This window comes from Bacidia gigantensis (assembly GCF_019456465.1).
Source record: "Bacidia gigantensis strain McMullin 20006 chromosome Unknown contig_180, whole genome shotgun sequence".
Lineage (NCBI taxonomy): Eukaryota > Fungi > Ascomycota > Lecanoromycetes > Lecanorales > Ramalinaceae > Bacidia > Bacidia gigantensis.
In genome coordinates this window covers 145,063-161,960 of record NW_025408596.1, presented here as the reverse complement: position 1 = coordinate 161,960, position 16,898 = coordinate 145,063, and the positions used below count along the sequence as shown (strand labels likewise).

Sequence of the window (16,898 nt, the reverse complement as noted above, 5' to 3'; positions counted from 1 at the left end):
TATAAGTTTTTATATGTATTAAGGAACTTAGCGGAATCCTTCGAACGACTCGTTGTGTGACATCTCTAGCTCGTAAAATGCTCCTATCAGGGCACTTTGATGGCTGTGATCAAGGGGCTGCTCGTGGCGACGGTAAGACGTGTTCGAGTCTACATGTCCAAAATATAGCGTTCAACAGTGTGCTCTGGATATCAAGTGCCGATTATCGCTTCCTCAATTGCGATTTCCATCGCTATGTACCGAGACCTAGACTGGGAAATACAACGGCGGTAGCTCGGGCGGCCTGTCTAATTTTGGTAATTGAGTGTGCCCAAGCTCGACGTTCTCCATTTCTGAGAGCAACTTCTCGCTTACAGCAAGTTCCTGTGGTGTAGTAGCTATCCAATCGTTCTTGTCATCGATCTCATGAATGTTGGGAGACTCATTGGACTTAAATGCTTGATGTTGCTTGTGTCGTGGGAGCATGTCGACGAGCAGTTCGTTCCCCTCTCGAATGGGTCTGTCCCTCCAATGCTTCCATTTATCGCCTATGATTGATAGAATGGGTCTCAAGCATGGCAGACATGCTGTTCACGCAGACAAACATCAGCAAAGGTAGGAAAGGTGGTATTCCTTATCGGCAAGGTACCTACCACATATAATGGCTGTATTGACTTCTACAGTACTCCAAACAAAGCTCTGAATCTCGAAATTTCCGAACCCTCCCACGGCAGTCAGAAAGGTATACTTCACGCGAAGGCCGGAAACGACTGTCACACTATTTTCATCCTGTCAGAGACTGCCTTGTAGCAATACCACAGCGACGATCAGGGGAGCATACAAGCCACCAAGACCGAAAATCCCAAGTAGTAGCAGCCTCTGTTTGAATTGCATCTGGAGAGCGGATAACATTGGTATAGGCATCAATAGTATTATGATATCGATAACAACATGCGTAATGGTCCACTGGCCATGGGCTTTGTACAACAGTACACAAGAGTCCAATTTGGGGGGCCAGGACCAAAAGTCGGAAGGATGTTTACAACGCAATAAATCGGCAAGAAACTGTGGTCTAACCGTGAGCTTTCGACTCGTAGGAGTGAGATAGATGTACTGACGGCAGAGAGCGCCCAGCAGATAGTCACAAACCCTAACATGATGATACTCCATCGAAAACGCTTATATTGTCCGAAGAGCCTGCTATAAAATAGCAGTATGGAAATTTTGACGGAAGTAATGGCTAGCACCCAAAATAGAATTCCAATGTAGGAGCTTTTTAAGACTCGTTTATACATGGTCACAGTCGATCTTGACGGGGGCATGGACACTGAAAGCGTGCAGATCAGCAATGTTTCCACGGATTCTCTAGAACGCGGCTCACTGGGTATGAGGTAGAATAGCCATAATAAGAGGCCAAAGATCTGATGAGTCAATCAGCTATTCAATGGTAGAGACGAAGTCGTATCACCCTACCAAAGCGACTAGGATTAGCCAATCATCCAGCCATAGCCCAGCCTTCGATGTTCGTCGTGCTGTGAAGCGCAAGACGACAGCGACAAGTGCTAGAGCCCAAGTAAAGGTCGCGCTTGCTTGAAGAGGAGCAGGATCGAACACAATCGGGTCGGGCTCAGACATACTGTTTGGAGCATGAAATTGGGTTTTTTTGGTTCCTCCAGAGAACGACTGTTTAAAGAGCCTGGGAATTGAGAAACGGCGGGGAACAGCGCGGGAGCGGGGAAGAGAGTGACACTACTGGTAGCGGTAGCTGCTAATGTAAGGTGATAAGGCTGGCGAGTAACGTCGAATGAGACTTGGCTAGCGTCCACCAAGCGAGCCTGAAGCAGCGATTTTTACGAGAGAGGAGGGGTGGGCTGAGAAGCCCAGAGGCGGCGGCCCCCACCTTAAGAAAGAGAACGGACTGGCCGATAGCCACACATGTAATCTAGACTGCCCTTAGCTGATGAGAAACGTCCGGGTAAACTTGATAAGGGCTTGTTTCCTTCCTTCAGCCTTGTCTAGCGGCAGACATGATTTATCTGGCTACAACCAGCACTGTCGAGGACGAAAATATAAGCCGTAGATACATCATCACCCTGTGTTTAGCGATTCAGGCGTTCCACTGTTTCACAGACATAGGCTTGAGGTAGAGAGCCTCCTCGAGTGATGAAGTAAATTCGGGGTGTCGCTGTGTTATATTTGGTCAACCTCAGGTACGAGTGCATGCTCATTCGTACGATAAGCGGAGCTAACGTTGTCGCACCCTGCATTAGTATACAAGCCCTAAGTTTAGCTGCCTTCTCATGTTGCAGGTCATCTCGGCCGTGTGACCTCTAGTTACTGGAAATCCTCGAGCCCAGCGCCTGAGGGTCACAGCCAATAAGACAAAATCATTCGGACCAAATATCAGCGATGGGTTCTGAAAACTTTCTCAAGAACACAATTGCCAAATCCTAGCTTAGAGGCAAGGCAAGGTACTCGGATGTCTCATCATAGCTCATCATCACATTCTGGCTTTAGATGACATTGGGCCGGCTTCTCGACTTCCTCCGCCTCGCTCTCAGCAGCGTCGCAATCATCTGTGGTTTGATCCAGGACGTCTTGCTTGTCATCATCTTCCCTTGTATCTGGAGGATGTAGCGACGGTTGATCGTCGAGAATTTCAAATTGCTCCAGGTGTCGCTCCAAAGCGGACTGGGCATTCCACGATGGCTCAATCATCGTCCCAGCTTTAAATATAGGCTTCTTGCATGGATCCAGATGGCTCTGAGCTTCATCTAACCATGCGTCCCAAGCGTCATTGTTCGGGGCAATGTTGGCAGCTCTCACCCACTTGGTAGATCCAGTACTCGCAATAACAGTCCATAGAGCTTGGGAGAACCTTGGTGTAGCCCATTTGTCTGTTGGATCGACTTTGAAAGAAGCGAGATCCCAGTGTTGCTCCTCTGGAAGGGCTGCCACAATCCAGAAAGCGACGTTGAGCGCTAGAAAAGCGCATGCGCAAGCAAATTGTAGCTGTGAAGTTGCATTGCCGAGACAGACCACACCTATCATCAGCAAGAGGGTGGCAACCATGGCAAGGAAGCGGTATAAATCTGGGTTGTGAAGTTTGTAAACGCATATCGTCGGCTCAACATACAGCTTGCGTGCGATCTCTTCGTCACAAGAAATGATCTGGAAGACACCATTGGGGTATCTGATGACAACGTCGGCTTTTGGCAGCACCTTCCTAACCTTCTTATAATCTGCCAGTTGAATCTCGGAAAAGTGCCCTGCATGTCCAAAAACCGAAACGAGCCCGAGACACGCAAGCGCTAGGATTGCCATACCGTCGCCGTAGGTAACAGAGAGGCCGATACCGGCCACCCACAATCCAAAGCCTGCCATAGCGAGCCAAGTCACGGGACCCCACGTGGCGGCGGTGACGACTGGTGCATTATCGGGATTTGCTCGCTCGATTCTCAGGCACTGGACGTGGTATTTTGGGATATGGTCCACTGGGTGAAGCAAACGCGGTACAAGGCCCAAAGTACGGCGAAAGTTGCCCGATCGATAGCCAATGACGTCTGCTGGTATCGTTGGGAGCCTATCTGGCCTGGTTGTTCGCAGCAGTGCTTGCGGAGCAGGTAGAAGGCGTGGCAAGAACCCAGCGTACAATTGGAAAGCTATCTGTGCAGTCTGAGCTACAGGAGACTCTCCTAAGATGGCCAAGCTGCAACTCGAGACTCAAATTAACGGCGCTGTGCAGGATATGATCGTGCGGCCCGGGAAGCGTGGGGAAACTTACAGTCCCAGGATATCTAATCTTATGTTCGTGATCAAGGGAGACTTGATGAAATGCAGAGGAAGCATTGTACTGATCTCTCCCTCTACCTGAGAGTATAAGATGACGACAATCATTGATTGTGGAAAATATTCAGAGGACTCAGGCAGCAATCTCGCGCTATACCCCTTCTAGAATCATGCATCACTAGCTTGAGCTAGCGTCACATGTCAGCCTTACGGCATTACCCCTATTTTTACCCCTATTCCCTTGGCAGATTCTATCGACATCACTTTGTCAATGATATGGAAAAGCAAGGACACGAATGTCCATGACCTTTCGCTGAATAATGCAGACTTCAGCAAGAGTATTTGCCTACTTAAAGTCTTAGGAAACCAACGCGTTGTGCAGCGAATGCCCCTAATACAAGCAGCGCATAACGGCCATGCCGAATTACTTCGAGAATTATCGTAGGACTAGTCTAAAAGTACATTCGCTAGATTTTTGTATGAACAGCGATGCTACATGATCCTCGGGAATCGGGCGAGGCGGTCCATTGTGCAGCGAGCGCCCCTTTCTATTAGACATTTCTTCAAGAATTATATCAGACGTCTTCGACTACATGGACGCTGTCAGACTTACAACATAGTCGCTGGAATGCTTTGAGCTAGGCGAAATCAAGTAGTACTGAAAACACTAGCGAAGCCACAAATCATGCAGCGAGCGTCGTCATCGGATGAGCATATCCGCACCATTCCCACAAATCGAAGTATTTGAGCAAAAGGGGCTTTGTAACGTATTCGCTAATGATATTTCTACTTGGCGAGACCAGACATACTTTAGGACGCCGGCGAGACCACAGGTTGTGTAGCGAGCGCCGTGATTAAGCAACGATCTATCGAGGACAAACACCGTCATTCTTGAATGTCTGAGCGCAACTAAGCTTATGAGATACATTCACTGATATGATCAGTGCCTAATGAAACAGGAAGATGATTGATATACTGGCGAGACAACAAATCATCTAGCGAGTTACCAGTTGTACCTGGGCATCGCATCAGTGCAATATTCGAAGCTCTTGAGCCGCACCACTTAAGCATATGTTCGCTGTTGTGCTTAGAGTCCAGCGAAATCACATCCTAGATACGGCGTCATCAAGCCTAAGGGCTAGGTAGCGATTGTGTCTTAATCATATAAGCCACTTAGCCTCTTTATTGAGTAGGGATAAATTGAACGCTCGCTAGCTTGATTTAATCTTCGCTTTCATGCTCTATACATAGCGAAACAGTATCGTCTTACTAGATATCGGCGAGAGCTCAGGTCGCGCGGCGAAGGTGTTCGGATCACATGTATGGGGCAGATCATCAACACAAGGGTATATTAAGCTTAGACAACACTGTTGTATGTTCGCTGCGTCGTTTAATGATTGGCGATACTGCGAAGATAGTCAAGGGACCAGCGAGAAATGTCGTTGCGCGGCGAGTAGAATGTTTACAAATGTACCTAATCTTGTGTATTATACAATCGCTAATGTAATCGTTCCTCGCCCAACCCCTCATTATTATCGCTGTGTTACATAGCATATAGCGACGCTTTGGGTATGCTTGACTAGTCGGCGCGAGTCTTATTTGTGCAGCGATGTGCACTTCTCGATTTTTTGGTACAAATTACTTTAATGCCAGAGGATTGAAGCCTATCTATTTCTACGTGATGTTCGCTATAGTCTTTGTTATTTGGCTATGCTACGTATGTACTTTGTAGACTAGCGAAAGCAAAGGCTGAGCAGCGAGCCGCTTTTGTTAAACGTTCATGGGAAGACAGCTTAGTGAATTACTAATGCATCCAACCTCGCCCGCCTTTTTAATATGGTCGCTAGAGTACAATGTTCTTAGCGATGCTATGAGTATCCTTGAAACACTGATAACACTACTGTATATCTAGCGAGGAGCTCCCTGTCAATCTGCCTAAACCCAGCAGCACTATTCAACACTAGAGAAAATAGAGACATTGGCCCTCAAGTGATATTCGCCGCATTGTTTGTCCCACTACCATGCTATATCTATGCTAAGAAGACGAGCGAGAAGGCAATTGCTATAGCGAATAAGCTCTCGCCAAATGTATATAATCAGTAGATTAGGTTAACACATAAAATCTCCCTTTTATCGACGCTATAGCGTGCTCGTTATAGTACTTTAGAGCTAGCGAGGCCGCAGATATACTTTTCAAGCTAGCGAGCGTATATAAAGTATGATAATTGTACTTAGGTTGAATAGTTGTGACTCCTGACATTCCACAACTCTACAGCCAAACGATTGAGCACGACTAGCCTCGCTAGACGTTCGCTAACATTAAAAAGGATTAACGAAGACATACTTCTGCTTTGAGGCCAACGAATTCATAGCTTATACAGCGAGCTAACTTTAAATCAGATAGACGTAATCGGCATGCTGATCTGTTCCAACATGGGAATATCTCACCTACTAGTTCTAAGATAAGTTCGCTTAAATACTTATTGCGTAGCGAGACTGCCTAAGTACTCTATAAAGCCGCGAGATCACAGACGATATAGCGAGCGTACCCTATCCAGTGGGCACCTGGACTAGCAAGTCCATTCCACCTCTATAAATTGATTGAATCAGCTATCAATGGATTTCGCCAAGGTATTAGAGACCCAGTAAACCTGGAATCCTACTTGAAAAGTCGGCGAAGCCACGACTAGGGTAGCGAGCCTACCTTGTCCCATCTACTTTAGCGCCAAGTAGCCTCCAAAACTCAAGAATTTTGCTTCGAAGAGCGAAAGCATACTCTCGCTATGGTCTATAATTCCCAGCGAGATTATATATATGTTGGGAAGCTAGCTAGACTATGGCTTATCCGGTGAGCGGGCTATGAAAGCTAGATGTGACCATAAGGCTACAATAATAGATAGACCTTCTCGTGACTCGCTATGCTGCCCGACGCTCTCGCCATGTTTCAAAGTGCCTAATCATGCTGTAAATCTACTCTAAATATCAGCGAGGCTAGAAGTTTCCCAGTGAGTAGTGGTTAACAAAATCTACGTTGATAGGTCAAAGCTAGACCACGTACAATATTGAGGCTAAAGACAATATTTTGCTCTCGCTCATGCCTTTGAAGTCTAGCGAATAAGCCTTAATACTCTTGATACTAGCGAGGTCGCTCACTTGACAACGAGTAGGCTCTCCATTAAATGCAAATAAATAGGAGGTGAATTAGTATACGGAAATTCCTCAAGTGTATCGGCGACACTGCACTCTTATCTTGATCGCTAGAACACAGCGAGGTTCAATACGAGCTTAGAATACTAGCGGGTCAGTGTACCGCTAAGCGAGTAAGGTCAATGTTGGATAAGTAATGCGAAAAATTGACTAATTGACATCGTGAGGTTAGATTTCAGAGCAGCAGACTCTCGCTAGACTCGCCAAGGCATAGCGAGATATCTTGAACTCGTAGAAGAGTGTATAGAGCGTGTTTAATCTAATTGCGAAATTTATCGAGCTGATTCTTAAGAAACAACCAAAGGGTAGAGCATCTCGCCATCCCTCGCTGAATATATACTAGTCTCGCCAATAGTTGGCGACTTTCGATAGCTTGTTTTAGACTTAGATACTCACTGCTTGTGTAGCGAGTTCTATCCATATAAGATGAAGAAAACTATCAGCATATCTTACACACAGATCCGCCCTTCTACGGCCAGAATAGTGCTCGCTAGAACAACTAAGAAACATGAAGCATCATTATACCCGTGCTAATAGCTAGCTGCTTAAGAGTTTGCAGCGAAGGCGTCATTCATTCGCTCTTTTATATACATAAGATAAAGTCAAGAACATTCTATACTTGCCCTCATCGTACCTCGCTATATGCTCGCTTTGTTCGCCAACATCTAAAGAGTATTCCCAAATTATGCGAGAGTAGGCGAGGTAGATATCCTAATAATTATACACTTGGTAGACATATGACTTTAAATGTAGATACTAACTATTGATAAGCAAGGACTTTATCCGTCTCGCCATAATGTCACTATACTATTTAATAGCCATAGAACCTCTATGAGTATACCGAAGATAGGCGAGTCATAAGTGGTGCAGCGAAGATGCCATCTGTTGCCCACGTAGCGCAATTACCTAAGTAAGCATATTCGCTAGGATCTACCTCGCTGTCCCTCGCGCTACGCTCGCTAGCCTCATTAAGGCCTTCGAAGTTTCCATGATTACTCTGAGAATGGGCGATGCCTTCGCTATACAGCGAGGTTGCAATCTACTAACTATGAAGCTGTAGTATTTGGAGCCTTTTTACATGAAGACTTCGCTCGCTCAACGTCGCTATCTCTTCGCTGGACTCGCCGTCGGTCACAATCTACTGAAAAAGCTTGAGGTGTCAATAGCGCAACTTGTGATAGAGCGAGGTGACACTTCTTTGATCTAGGAAAGGCGACGAGTTGAGGAAACCCACTAAATAAGCATCGCTACATCTTTTTCTACTTAAGCCATTTGTTAGAGCTTCCTGGATCGCCCCACACGTATTCACAATACAGAAAAAGGACTACTTTCTATGTTTTAAGTACATGATATTGAGATGGCTTCGGAAATATGAGATGCATAAACATAAGCGAAAAAAGGCTCCTAGAACCTCGCTATGTTCTCGCCATGCTCGCTAGTACACTATGGATACCTTTCGCAAGTGAAAATCTATATACGTGCTTGTAGTACACAGCGAACCCCCTGGTCGGGGTACAGCACCCAGAGATTCGCTCCTTCAAAACACGAATAGATTATTTCCAAATCGCCTCCCCAATCGCTCGCTAGACTCGCCACTAAAATATCAGGTATCTCAAAGGGACTGGAGTGGCGAATCGACCTCGTGGTTGTAGGTGGCAATTTTGCTACCGGCACCGCAGCGTCATTTGCTTGGGTGAAGTCGCCATTCAATGTAGATCGCTCGCTTCGCCGTGTGCTCGCTAAGTTCGCCGTCTGACACTGCCTATCTGGTAAGAGTTTGAAGCTAGGTAGATATCTTGTGGCCGGTGGCGAGCGCTTTTGGCCGAAATTGCTAAGGGGGCTAAATATCGACATTTTGGCATCATTTGAATAATCGACTCCAAATGATCTTCGCTAAAGCTCGCCCGCCTCGCCATTGAAAACCCAAGGTCATTGACCTGTGATAGGCTACCGAAGAGGTTGTTGTGGACAGCGAATGTATTTTGCCGAGATAGGCGTACAAATAACTCCGCAAACAAGACACAACCAGCCAACCCTGTACGGTCCTCGCTCAAGGCTCGCTGATCTCGCCATGCTTGACTCTAGACATCTGAGGAGTCTAGATCTTCGAGAGCAATTACTAACGTAGCGAGCTTCTGTCAAGTTCAACGACCAATATATCCGCGACTGTGAGGCACAGATGAAATGACTTCGCTTGCGTCTCTTGAGTCTCGCTGCATTCGCTGCGCGAGACTCTCGTTTTTCTACGTCGCGACATGTCTTGAGCAATCATGTCGAACGAGCGACGGCGGTCGTTGCGAAGGCGACAAGCCACATCAAGGTCACTTTACAAGAAGGGATCGTCGAATTACGCGAAATAGAACCCTTTCGACGTCAGATAGGCACGTTTTGATTATGTATGTTCTCAAAGACAACCTGTTAAGATAGGGCAGGCTTTCTTCGCCTTCGTTGGTCGTTGAAAATTCACAAGCTAAATAGGCGCATGCTAAATTTCTGCCCGAAATACATATTATGCGAGGTATATAAGGAAGCGATTCGTTGTTTTTGGAAGAATTGAAAGACTTATGTACCAATACGAGAGAACATCCTCTGCGCTGTTTCTCTACTGTTCCTGCCTATTCGCTCTCACTGCTATCGTACAAACGTCCTAAGATACATTTGCTATGAGTACATTGAGATTTCAGCGATCTATAAAAGACATTGAATAAACGGTGCGCTCGTCTTTCTCCATCCAGATTTCGCAATTTCCTCTCCAGATCATTCTGGTGGATGACCTCACTGCCTATCGCTTTCCTCCTTGTCGACTGCTACTTGTTTTTGCAACCCTAGTGTTGATCTTCTGTGCTTTCAATGTCTTCTTCGGCTGCCCTGTCTCATCTTGCGCTTCCTCAAAATTCCTCTGAGTACTGCGCTTTCGCTTGTTTGTAGACTTACTTCCTCTCGAAAAAGCTGCCTCTGTAATCTCGTCTACAGCAGTCCCACCTGAACCAGAAGGCTCATTTCGTAAATTCCCGGTCGATTTATTTCTATTTGATGGCCCTGCTTGGTTTTCGTGGCCTCCTGAGGCCCCCTGAGCTCTATCATTTGCTCTTGTCACTTGTTTCGTTGATGAGGAGGCTTCACCACTGCGATCAGCATTCTTTTTGGGAATCACATCATCATCGTCATCATAGAAGAATTTCCATAGCGGACGGTCGCCCTGCACATGCGTCTGCTCTATCCTGACCCAGATAGGCTTACCATCGAGGCCTCGCCGGACTTCATTGAGCTCGTCCCCGGTATTGCCAGAGGCTTTCCAGACCATCGGAGAAGTAGAAAGTTCTTCGGCCATTGCCTTGGCGTCTGTATACTTAGTGAATATCATGTGATTCAACGTTATGTCCGTAGAATGTGGATAAGGAGCTTGTGGTCGGCTACTAGTGTTCACTGGAGGCGGAACTTGGTTGCTGAGAACGACCCAGACTGGATTAGAAATGTCCAACGTCTCGCCTACTGCAAGGATAAATTTCTTGGAAGGTCCATTCCTGTCCCTAACAGCGTCCTTACTTGCCTTTCCACGTATTTTAGCCGGCACTACTGGCTCAACTGCTGATCCGACATGTTGACCCGATGAGCCTGCTAAAGTAGGCAGTGGCCGGGGTCTATTCTCTCTAAAGTATGGTCAGCAAGAAGAGACCCCGTGGCTTGGTCGAACGAACTTTTTCTTGCCGTTACTGGCGCTGTGTTTTGGTCGCTCCTTGCCCTTTTTGCTCCCAATATCGAAGTCGTCCAATTCATTGCTAGAATTTCGGGTGTCACCGTTCTGATCAATCGGCGCTGTCCCTTGCCCGGATAGCGGTGTAAATTCTTCACTGTTTTGACTCGGTGCTTCATCTTCAGAGGCACTCTGATCAGCGCTATAACCTTCGCTGAGTCTGTGAAGCCCACTGTTTCAATTTCAGATTAGATACCACAATCCAAAACGCTGACTTACGCAAGTCTTTTGATCTCAGCTGCTTCTTTGCGCTTTTCCTCGCTGGTCCAATTTGGTGTCTTCCAAGGAGGAGGCTGCTCCTTCTCTAATTTTAATTTTGAATCAGCAGATCTGGATATTTACACTAAACATTAGCAAAGTCCAGATATAACCAACGTGTCTCATAGGTCTTACCGTGTCTTTCGACCACTACTATCTGGCTGCTGAGCGTTTGCTCCATGTTGCGCTCCGTCACTGCCTTGATGATGACATTTCGAGCTTCCCTCCACTTTTTTCCCTGATGATCGCTTCTTGGAAGCTAGCTTGGTACTAGATGCCATCTCTCCAGGTACTTGTATGGCTTTACAATTTTCCGTATAATATTCTGTGACCTTTTCTTCGGACCATGCGTCACTGAGGCCACTACTCGCTTTACTCTCGTTGCTGTCGCGTCTCGATGTCTCTGATTGCGTTCGTGAGAGAGATTCGTTTTCAGTGCCCCTACCCGGCGATGTCGTCTCACTAGGTTGAATTGCTTCCTTGTCTAGGTCGCTTTGGCTTATCCAAATGCGGACTTGTCCTTTTTAATGATCGGCATTGAGTTCTGCAACCAGTAATTCAATCAGCCAAAAGCAGATGAGGTCGTCGCTTTTAAGTTGCAACCCCTTCGCCTTTTGTAACAAGGACAAACACGACAACAATGCCATCGGAATTTCCGCATTTGGTATTTGCCATTATGGTACCCTTCGATACTTCTTTGGCCTTTCAAAAGTTTTGGGGGAGCACAAATTTCCAGGTCTCGGCTGTGTGCATGATCTATTGTCTAGTCGCTTAATGATTGCTGCTTGCTGCTTATTTTGACCCTGATGTGACATGAATTGTCAAGGGATCTTGACGAATCTTGCTTTTAAGTTTGCCAGCAGCAAGTGAAATGCATGGATAGTAAGCAGGTTATTCGTCCGACTGCACATGTGCATATGAAGCTTCTATATTGTTGGCCGATGTTTGCGAAATGGCATCATGGTGGACACTTGGGGTGTCATGCTTGAGCAAATAAGCCTAGGGTCTTGCTTTTGCATTATTGAAATATCTGCGGCCTCTACGCATCAGGTATGTCACGATGTCAGGCCCAAAAATGTATTACAAATGTCTGTTTCTGTCACCTTAATACTTGAAAACCCTACAAAGGGCAAGAGCCTGCATGACGCTTCTTCGCAATTAGCATATCCGTTTCGCTACCATTATCCACGGCAATCCCTGCTGTAGCTCTACTTCGCCAATTCTCCTTGTTCTTGGTCAGCTGCTCTGTAAGGGGTTCGTCGGCTTCATTTACTAGTACTAGTCATTTCTGGCACACCTCTATTTCTTCTCCAGCCGTCTCTATTGTTTCGAGTGCTGTCTACACATTCTTGGTCAATTTAGGCTATTCCGTTTTAGTCTCAACATGCAGCATCTTCTGTTGTAGGCCTGGCTGCTGTGCTTCATCCCTCACAGCTGCCTCCCGCGTTTGATGTGCCACTTTGATCTCTCCTTCTAGGCTCGTCATCCTGGTCAGTCAAGGCACCAGCCATACCAGTGTCGCAGGCCATTGACTCCGGCGATTCATCGCGTTTTCTCCATTATTTTTCCTTGATTCTTCGACTTATCTCAGGCTCCGGCTCCTGATGCTAAGCTAGACACAGAATGCTATTGCAACGAAAGGAAGTAATGTAGGAAGAAGTGGTCCCATATAAGTGTTCAAGCAAACTTTGATTATTCACAATCTCTCGATTGTTGATTTCAGCCTTTTAAATATCAATGAAGGTTACTTAAAACCTTGCCATGATGGACGGGAGGCCGCATATGGCATTGTTATACCCAAATATGCAACAAAAGCTTCATGCATGAAGTCAGATATCTTCGGAACAAACGATGTTCGTTCAAATCATCGATATTTATGCTGTGAGAAGAGCCCTGTTGACAATGCAGGACGAGACTCCTTGATTGCATCGAGAAAGAGAGTAAAATGTTAGTCTGCCTATTAGGAGCCCATCTATCGCTCGTACTGAGATTTCGCTGATTTTGGGTTCTATTGACACTATCCTTTCACGAACAGGTTGTGCCGCTGCCTAGTCAATGCGATCTTTGGTGTAGACTATGTCATTTGGAAGGGCAGGTAGTAGCTAATTTCAAGTCGTGGCATTGTACCAGTGATGACATTTTCTTGCTGAAGACCCTCTTGTGACTTATTTGGCGTACACACATTCCCCTTTCAACACTGTCCTGTGTCCTTCCCTACGACCCTGTAGCAACACAATAAATTGTACATGCCCTACACCTAGTCGGTAAACCTTGATCAAATCTTGAGGTACATCAATGTATCATCCAAACCCCGACCTTCATGAGTCGCTGCAACCGTAACCCCAAAGTCTGGCGCCTCCCCTCTTGACAAATCGAAGGCTGCGCATCCACAATCTCTGAAGAGCACACAGAATTCTTGCTTAGGGCGTGGGAGCTTTAAGACGATTTTAGGCTTTGTACAGGGGTATGTGATGCTCGCGAGGGAAACAGGGAGCTGTTTCGGAGAATACAGTGGAGACAAAATCCGTTGGTAAGGATGCTGCGTCAATGATGGACCAGGCTTAGAGATCTTCTGGCAAGGTAAATGAAGTTAAGATTGGCTGTTCCTCCGTCTCATTGTTGGAATGGAGGGCATATGAGGCGAGATCCTTACCAAAACGGGTATGAAGCCAACAGTGAAGCCAAGACCATAGACTGACATGTTGAAAAAACATCGGTGCTAGTCGTTGCGCGCTCATGCTCTTCCAACCCCTTTGAGCCGTGGATGTATCATATGACGTAGCGAAAATACGGATTTTGTTTGTCTGTCAGATCCATGAAAGCCAATCGATCTCGGTCTTCGTCGTTAAGGTGCTGAGCATCGCGACGAGAATTCTCACGTCGTAGGTACACATAGAGAACGATCGCCAGAACGATGACAATACAATAGCTAATTTTCATATGAGCCAGCGTCACGTGTCTACCTCTGTGACTTACCATATGATCAAGCCCAGCCATAGTTCTGGGTAGTGACGCTTCAATGTTTGGGTCTTAATTAGCTGAGGACCAATGATCTACCATGATTAGCAAGGAACACCAAGAAGATCGTGACAACTTGCATTCCCGACACAATAAGCGACAAAGATTGCAGCGGCCATGCAAGATTTCTTGGTGGCTCCAGCAACATTCGCCATCCCGATACTAATAATAAGACTAACCACAGGTCCGAAAAAGCCTATGACTGTATAACCCGCTACAGGCGTTGCTGCACGATGATACCAAGAGCTCTTCCAGATCATAGCGCACCCAGCAATGACTGGCAAACAACACATGATGAGCAGAATCAGCCTGATGTTTGGAACACGAGAAGAGAGCCAGCCTGTAAGAAGGATGAAGATAAAGCAAACGCCTCCAAGCGGAAATTGCAGCAGGATCGACTCAAGGGTTGTGTATCCAAACGTCGACACAATGAGAGGGCCAAACCCGCTGACAGCGCCATTGACGGTGTATGCACCCGCCATCATGAAAGCAATGAGCCATACTTTGACATCCAGTGCGGCTTCTTTGATCTGGGGCCACTTTAACTTTTGACATCGAACCCCAGTTTGGCCCTTCCTCAGTCTCTCCACGGCTATGATGCGCTCATCGGGGTGCAGAAACCAAGCAGAGACGGGAGAGTTGGGCACAGCAAAGCATACAATACCAAAGGCTATCGTCAGCGCTCCAGCAAAGATATAGATGTATTGCCAACGGGCCAGACGTGCTCCATGTATCTGAGCAAAGCCGTAATTCAAGGCGCCTCCGATGACAGTCCAGCCACCGGTGCTTGAGAACCACCAAGACTGCCGAAGTGCTTGTTCCTGCTGCGTGTAATAGCCGCTCACGATACACATAAAGGCAGTGGGGATTACGCTTTCCGTAAAGCCAAGGAAGAAACGTTGGGCAAACAGTCCTTTCCAGGTGGTGACAGTTGCCGTCAGCATGGCAATCATGCCCCACAGAATAACTAGGACACCAAGTACACGGCCGAGATGAAAGCGCTGGAAGAGAAAGGTCATCGGGTACAGTCCTGCAAGCATGCCAAAGTAGAACATTGATGTGGCCCAACTAAGCCGGCTGGTCGACGTTGTTGGAGGAGTGGTCGAGCGGTCGACCACGGTCAAAGAGAGGTCTTTGGTCATACCAAATAGAACCGCGCTTCCAAGAATGGCCTGATGCATGTCATTGAGGATAGCCCACTGCATTTCCGAGGCTCTTAGACTAACCTTGTCGTAATAGACGAAGCCGTAACCGATCCACATCCAGGGGATCAAGAATAGATCGATCTTTCTTACGACTCTCCTTTCAGCTACAGCGTCAACCTCTTGCGCATGCTCTGGCACGATGGTAGCAGCTACATCTTTCTCAAAAGATTCAAGACTACTCAGATCGGCATCGTGGCGCAACCACGTCGCAGTCGTCTTCTCGGATGACATGTCGACCCCTCGCACTTCTTCATATGCACCCCTCGAGAAGATCTAGGCACTCGTCTTTCAGGAATGAAGAAGTCTGGAGATTCATAGCTGTGTGCCCCCACGTGGTTGCCGTTGAAGACTCCACTTCCGCCCCCACTGCCAGTGATGTCAAGCTTCTGCCAAGAACTTGCGTCATCGCCTCCAGGCACATCCAGCACGATTCATCATCTGGAGGCAACATCTCCAGTGTTGGTAACGTTTATGACTGTCGATTTGGAGTCAGGACCGACCTTTGAGGAGGCTTTTTACGAGGAACCATTCGTCGATGGAATTATGACTGGACTGACTGCTGGAACTACCAGTCAACTAACGTTTCTCGCAAAGCTAAGCCTATCTGGGACTGCGCTAAGGTCAAGAAAGCTAGCTCCCTTTTTTCTCTTAAATGACCAACCAACCTGGGCGCATCTAGCATGTAAATCCGATAGTTCTAACTACCAGCCCTCAGCTAAGAATTGGATAGATGGTTAAGAGCTTGGATGTAGACTGACTGCTAAGAGACTCAGGACTATTGGTCAGAACCAATGGACCTTTGACAATCGGTCAATCGTTGCCAACACTGCTTGTCCTGGACCGATCATCGCTCGAACCTGCATGACCAGCGGTATAGATGCTCCAATGAACAAGTATTATCTGACTTACAGTTGGATTCATGGCTACGTGCGGACCACCTGACTCATACTAGTACAAAACGTCGCGGCAGGGCGCCCAGAGGACGCCTGGAAACACTGGAATCCTCTACAGTCTCATCCATATCCATTTTAACATTGAGGGTGTGACTGACCGGTTGGCCTCAACACTTGTCACACAATTGCGCTTTCTAGCCGGATGCATCGACAGACTCTTAGAGGACCCCATAGTAATGGGTGAAAGGATTCTATGATCTTCCTAGGAGACCTGGGCGTGATATCCGCCGTACGGTTAGTAGTAAGTCTGTCATTACCGTTGGTGCCGTTGTCAGTGGCTTGGGCCTGGAACATATGAGGCGTCAAACGTGCGACTACAGCTCCCACGCTAGAGAGTAATCTAACCTATCTCGGGTGAGGATTTCTCTTTTTGGCCACCTCATCTAATGACGCGGGGTAATCGCGGGGGACAACCTAAACATTTCTCCGACTTCACTTCTCCTTCATGTTTGCTAGAACTCTCGAGCTGAAGATGGCTCCGTATCGAGTCTTAGACTTGCGTGAGGCTATGCAGCAACCCGATAATCTGCTCCTCGTTATCAGGGCGGAGAAGGGATGTTCGACAAGGCCAGGATGAACTAACTCCTTCCAGCCGCGGGGTTATCTGTTCAGCCAGCCATTTGCAATGATGGCGTTTTGAAAGTGACCAACCCACGGCACTATCCCCACTACATGCGGAACCACTGCATTATCAAGAGCTTGAACCTTGGACATAATCAGCGCTGATCCTAAATA

General features: G+C 47.0%; 2 protein-coding genes across 2 annotated transcripts; both read right to left on the bottom strand.

The window, feature by feature from the left end:
• Positions 1 to 2,466: 2,466 nt before the first annotated feature.
• KY384_002968 (uncharacterized protein) lies at positions 2,467 to 3,876 on the bottom strand (the record flags this gene model as incomplete). Its single annotated transcript, XM_044811489.1, has 2 exons — positions 2,467 to 3,688; positions 3,764 to 3,876. The coding sequence occupies 2 exons, from the start codon at positions 3,874 to 3,876 to the stop codon at positions 2,467 to 2,469; spliced, it is 1,335 nt and encodes a 444-aa protein (XP_044670622.1).
• Positions 3,877 to 9,757: 5,881 nt separating this feature from the next.
• On the bottom strand, positions 9,758 to 16,131 carry KY384_002967 (uncharacterized protein; the record flags this gene model as incomplete). The annotated part of the gene is made up of 7 exons (XM_044811488.1): positions 9,758 to 10,625; positions 10,674 to 10,889; positions 10,949 to 11,059; positions 11,123 to 11,449; positions 13,964 to 14,040; positions 14,107 to 15,483; positions 16,120 to 16,131. The coding sequence occupies 7 exons, from the start codon at positions 16,129 to 16,131 to the stop codon at positions 9,758 to 9,760; spliced, it is 2,988 nt and encodes a 995-aa protein (XP_044670621.1).
• Between the last annotated feature and the right edge of the window lie 767 nt (positions 16,132 to 16,898).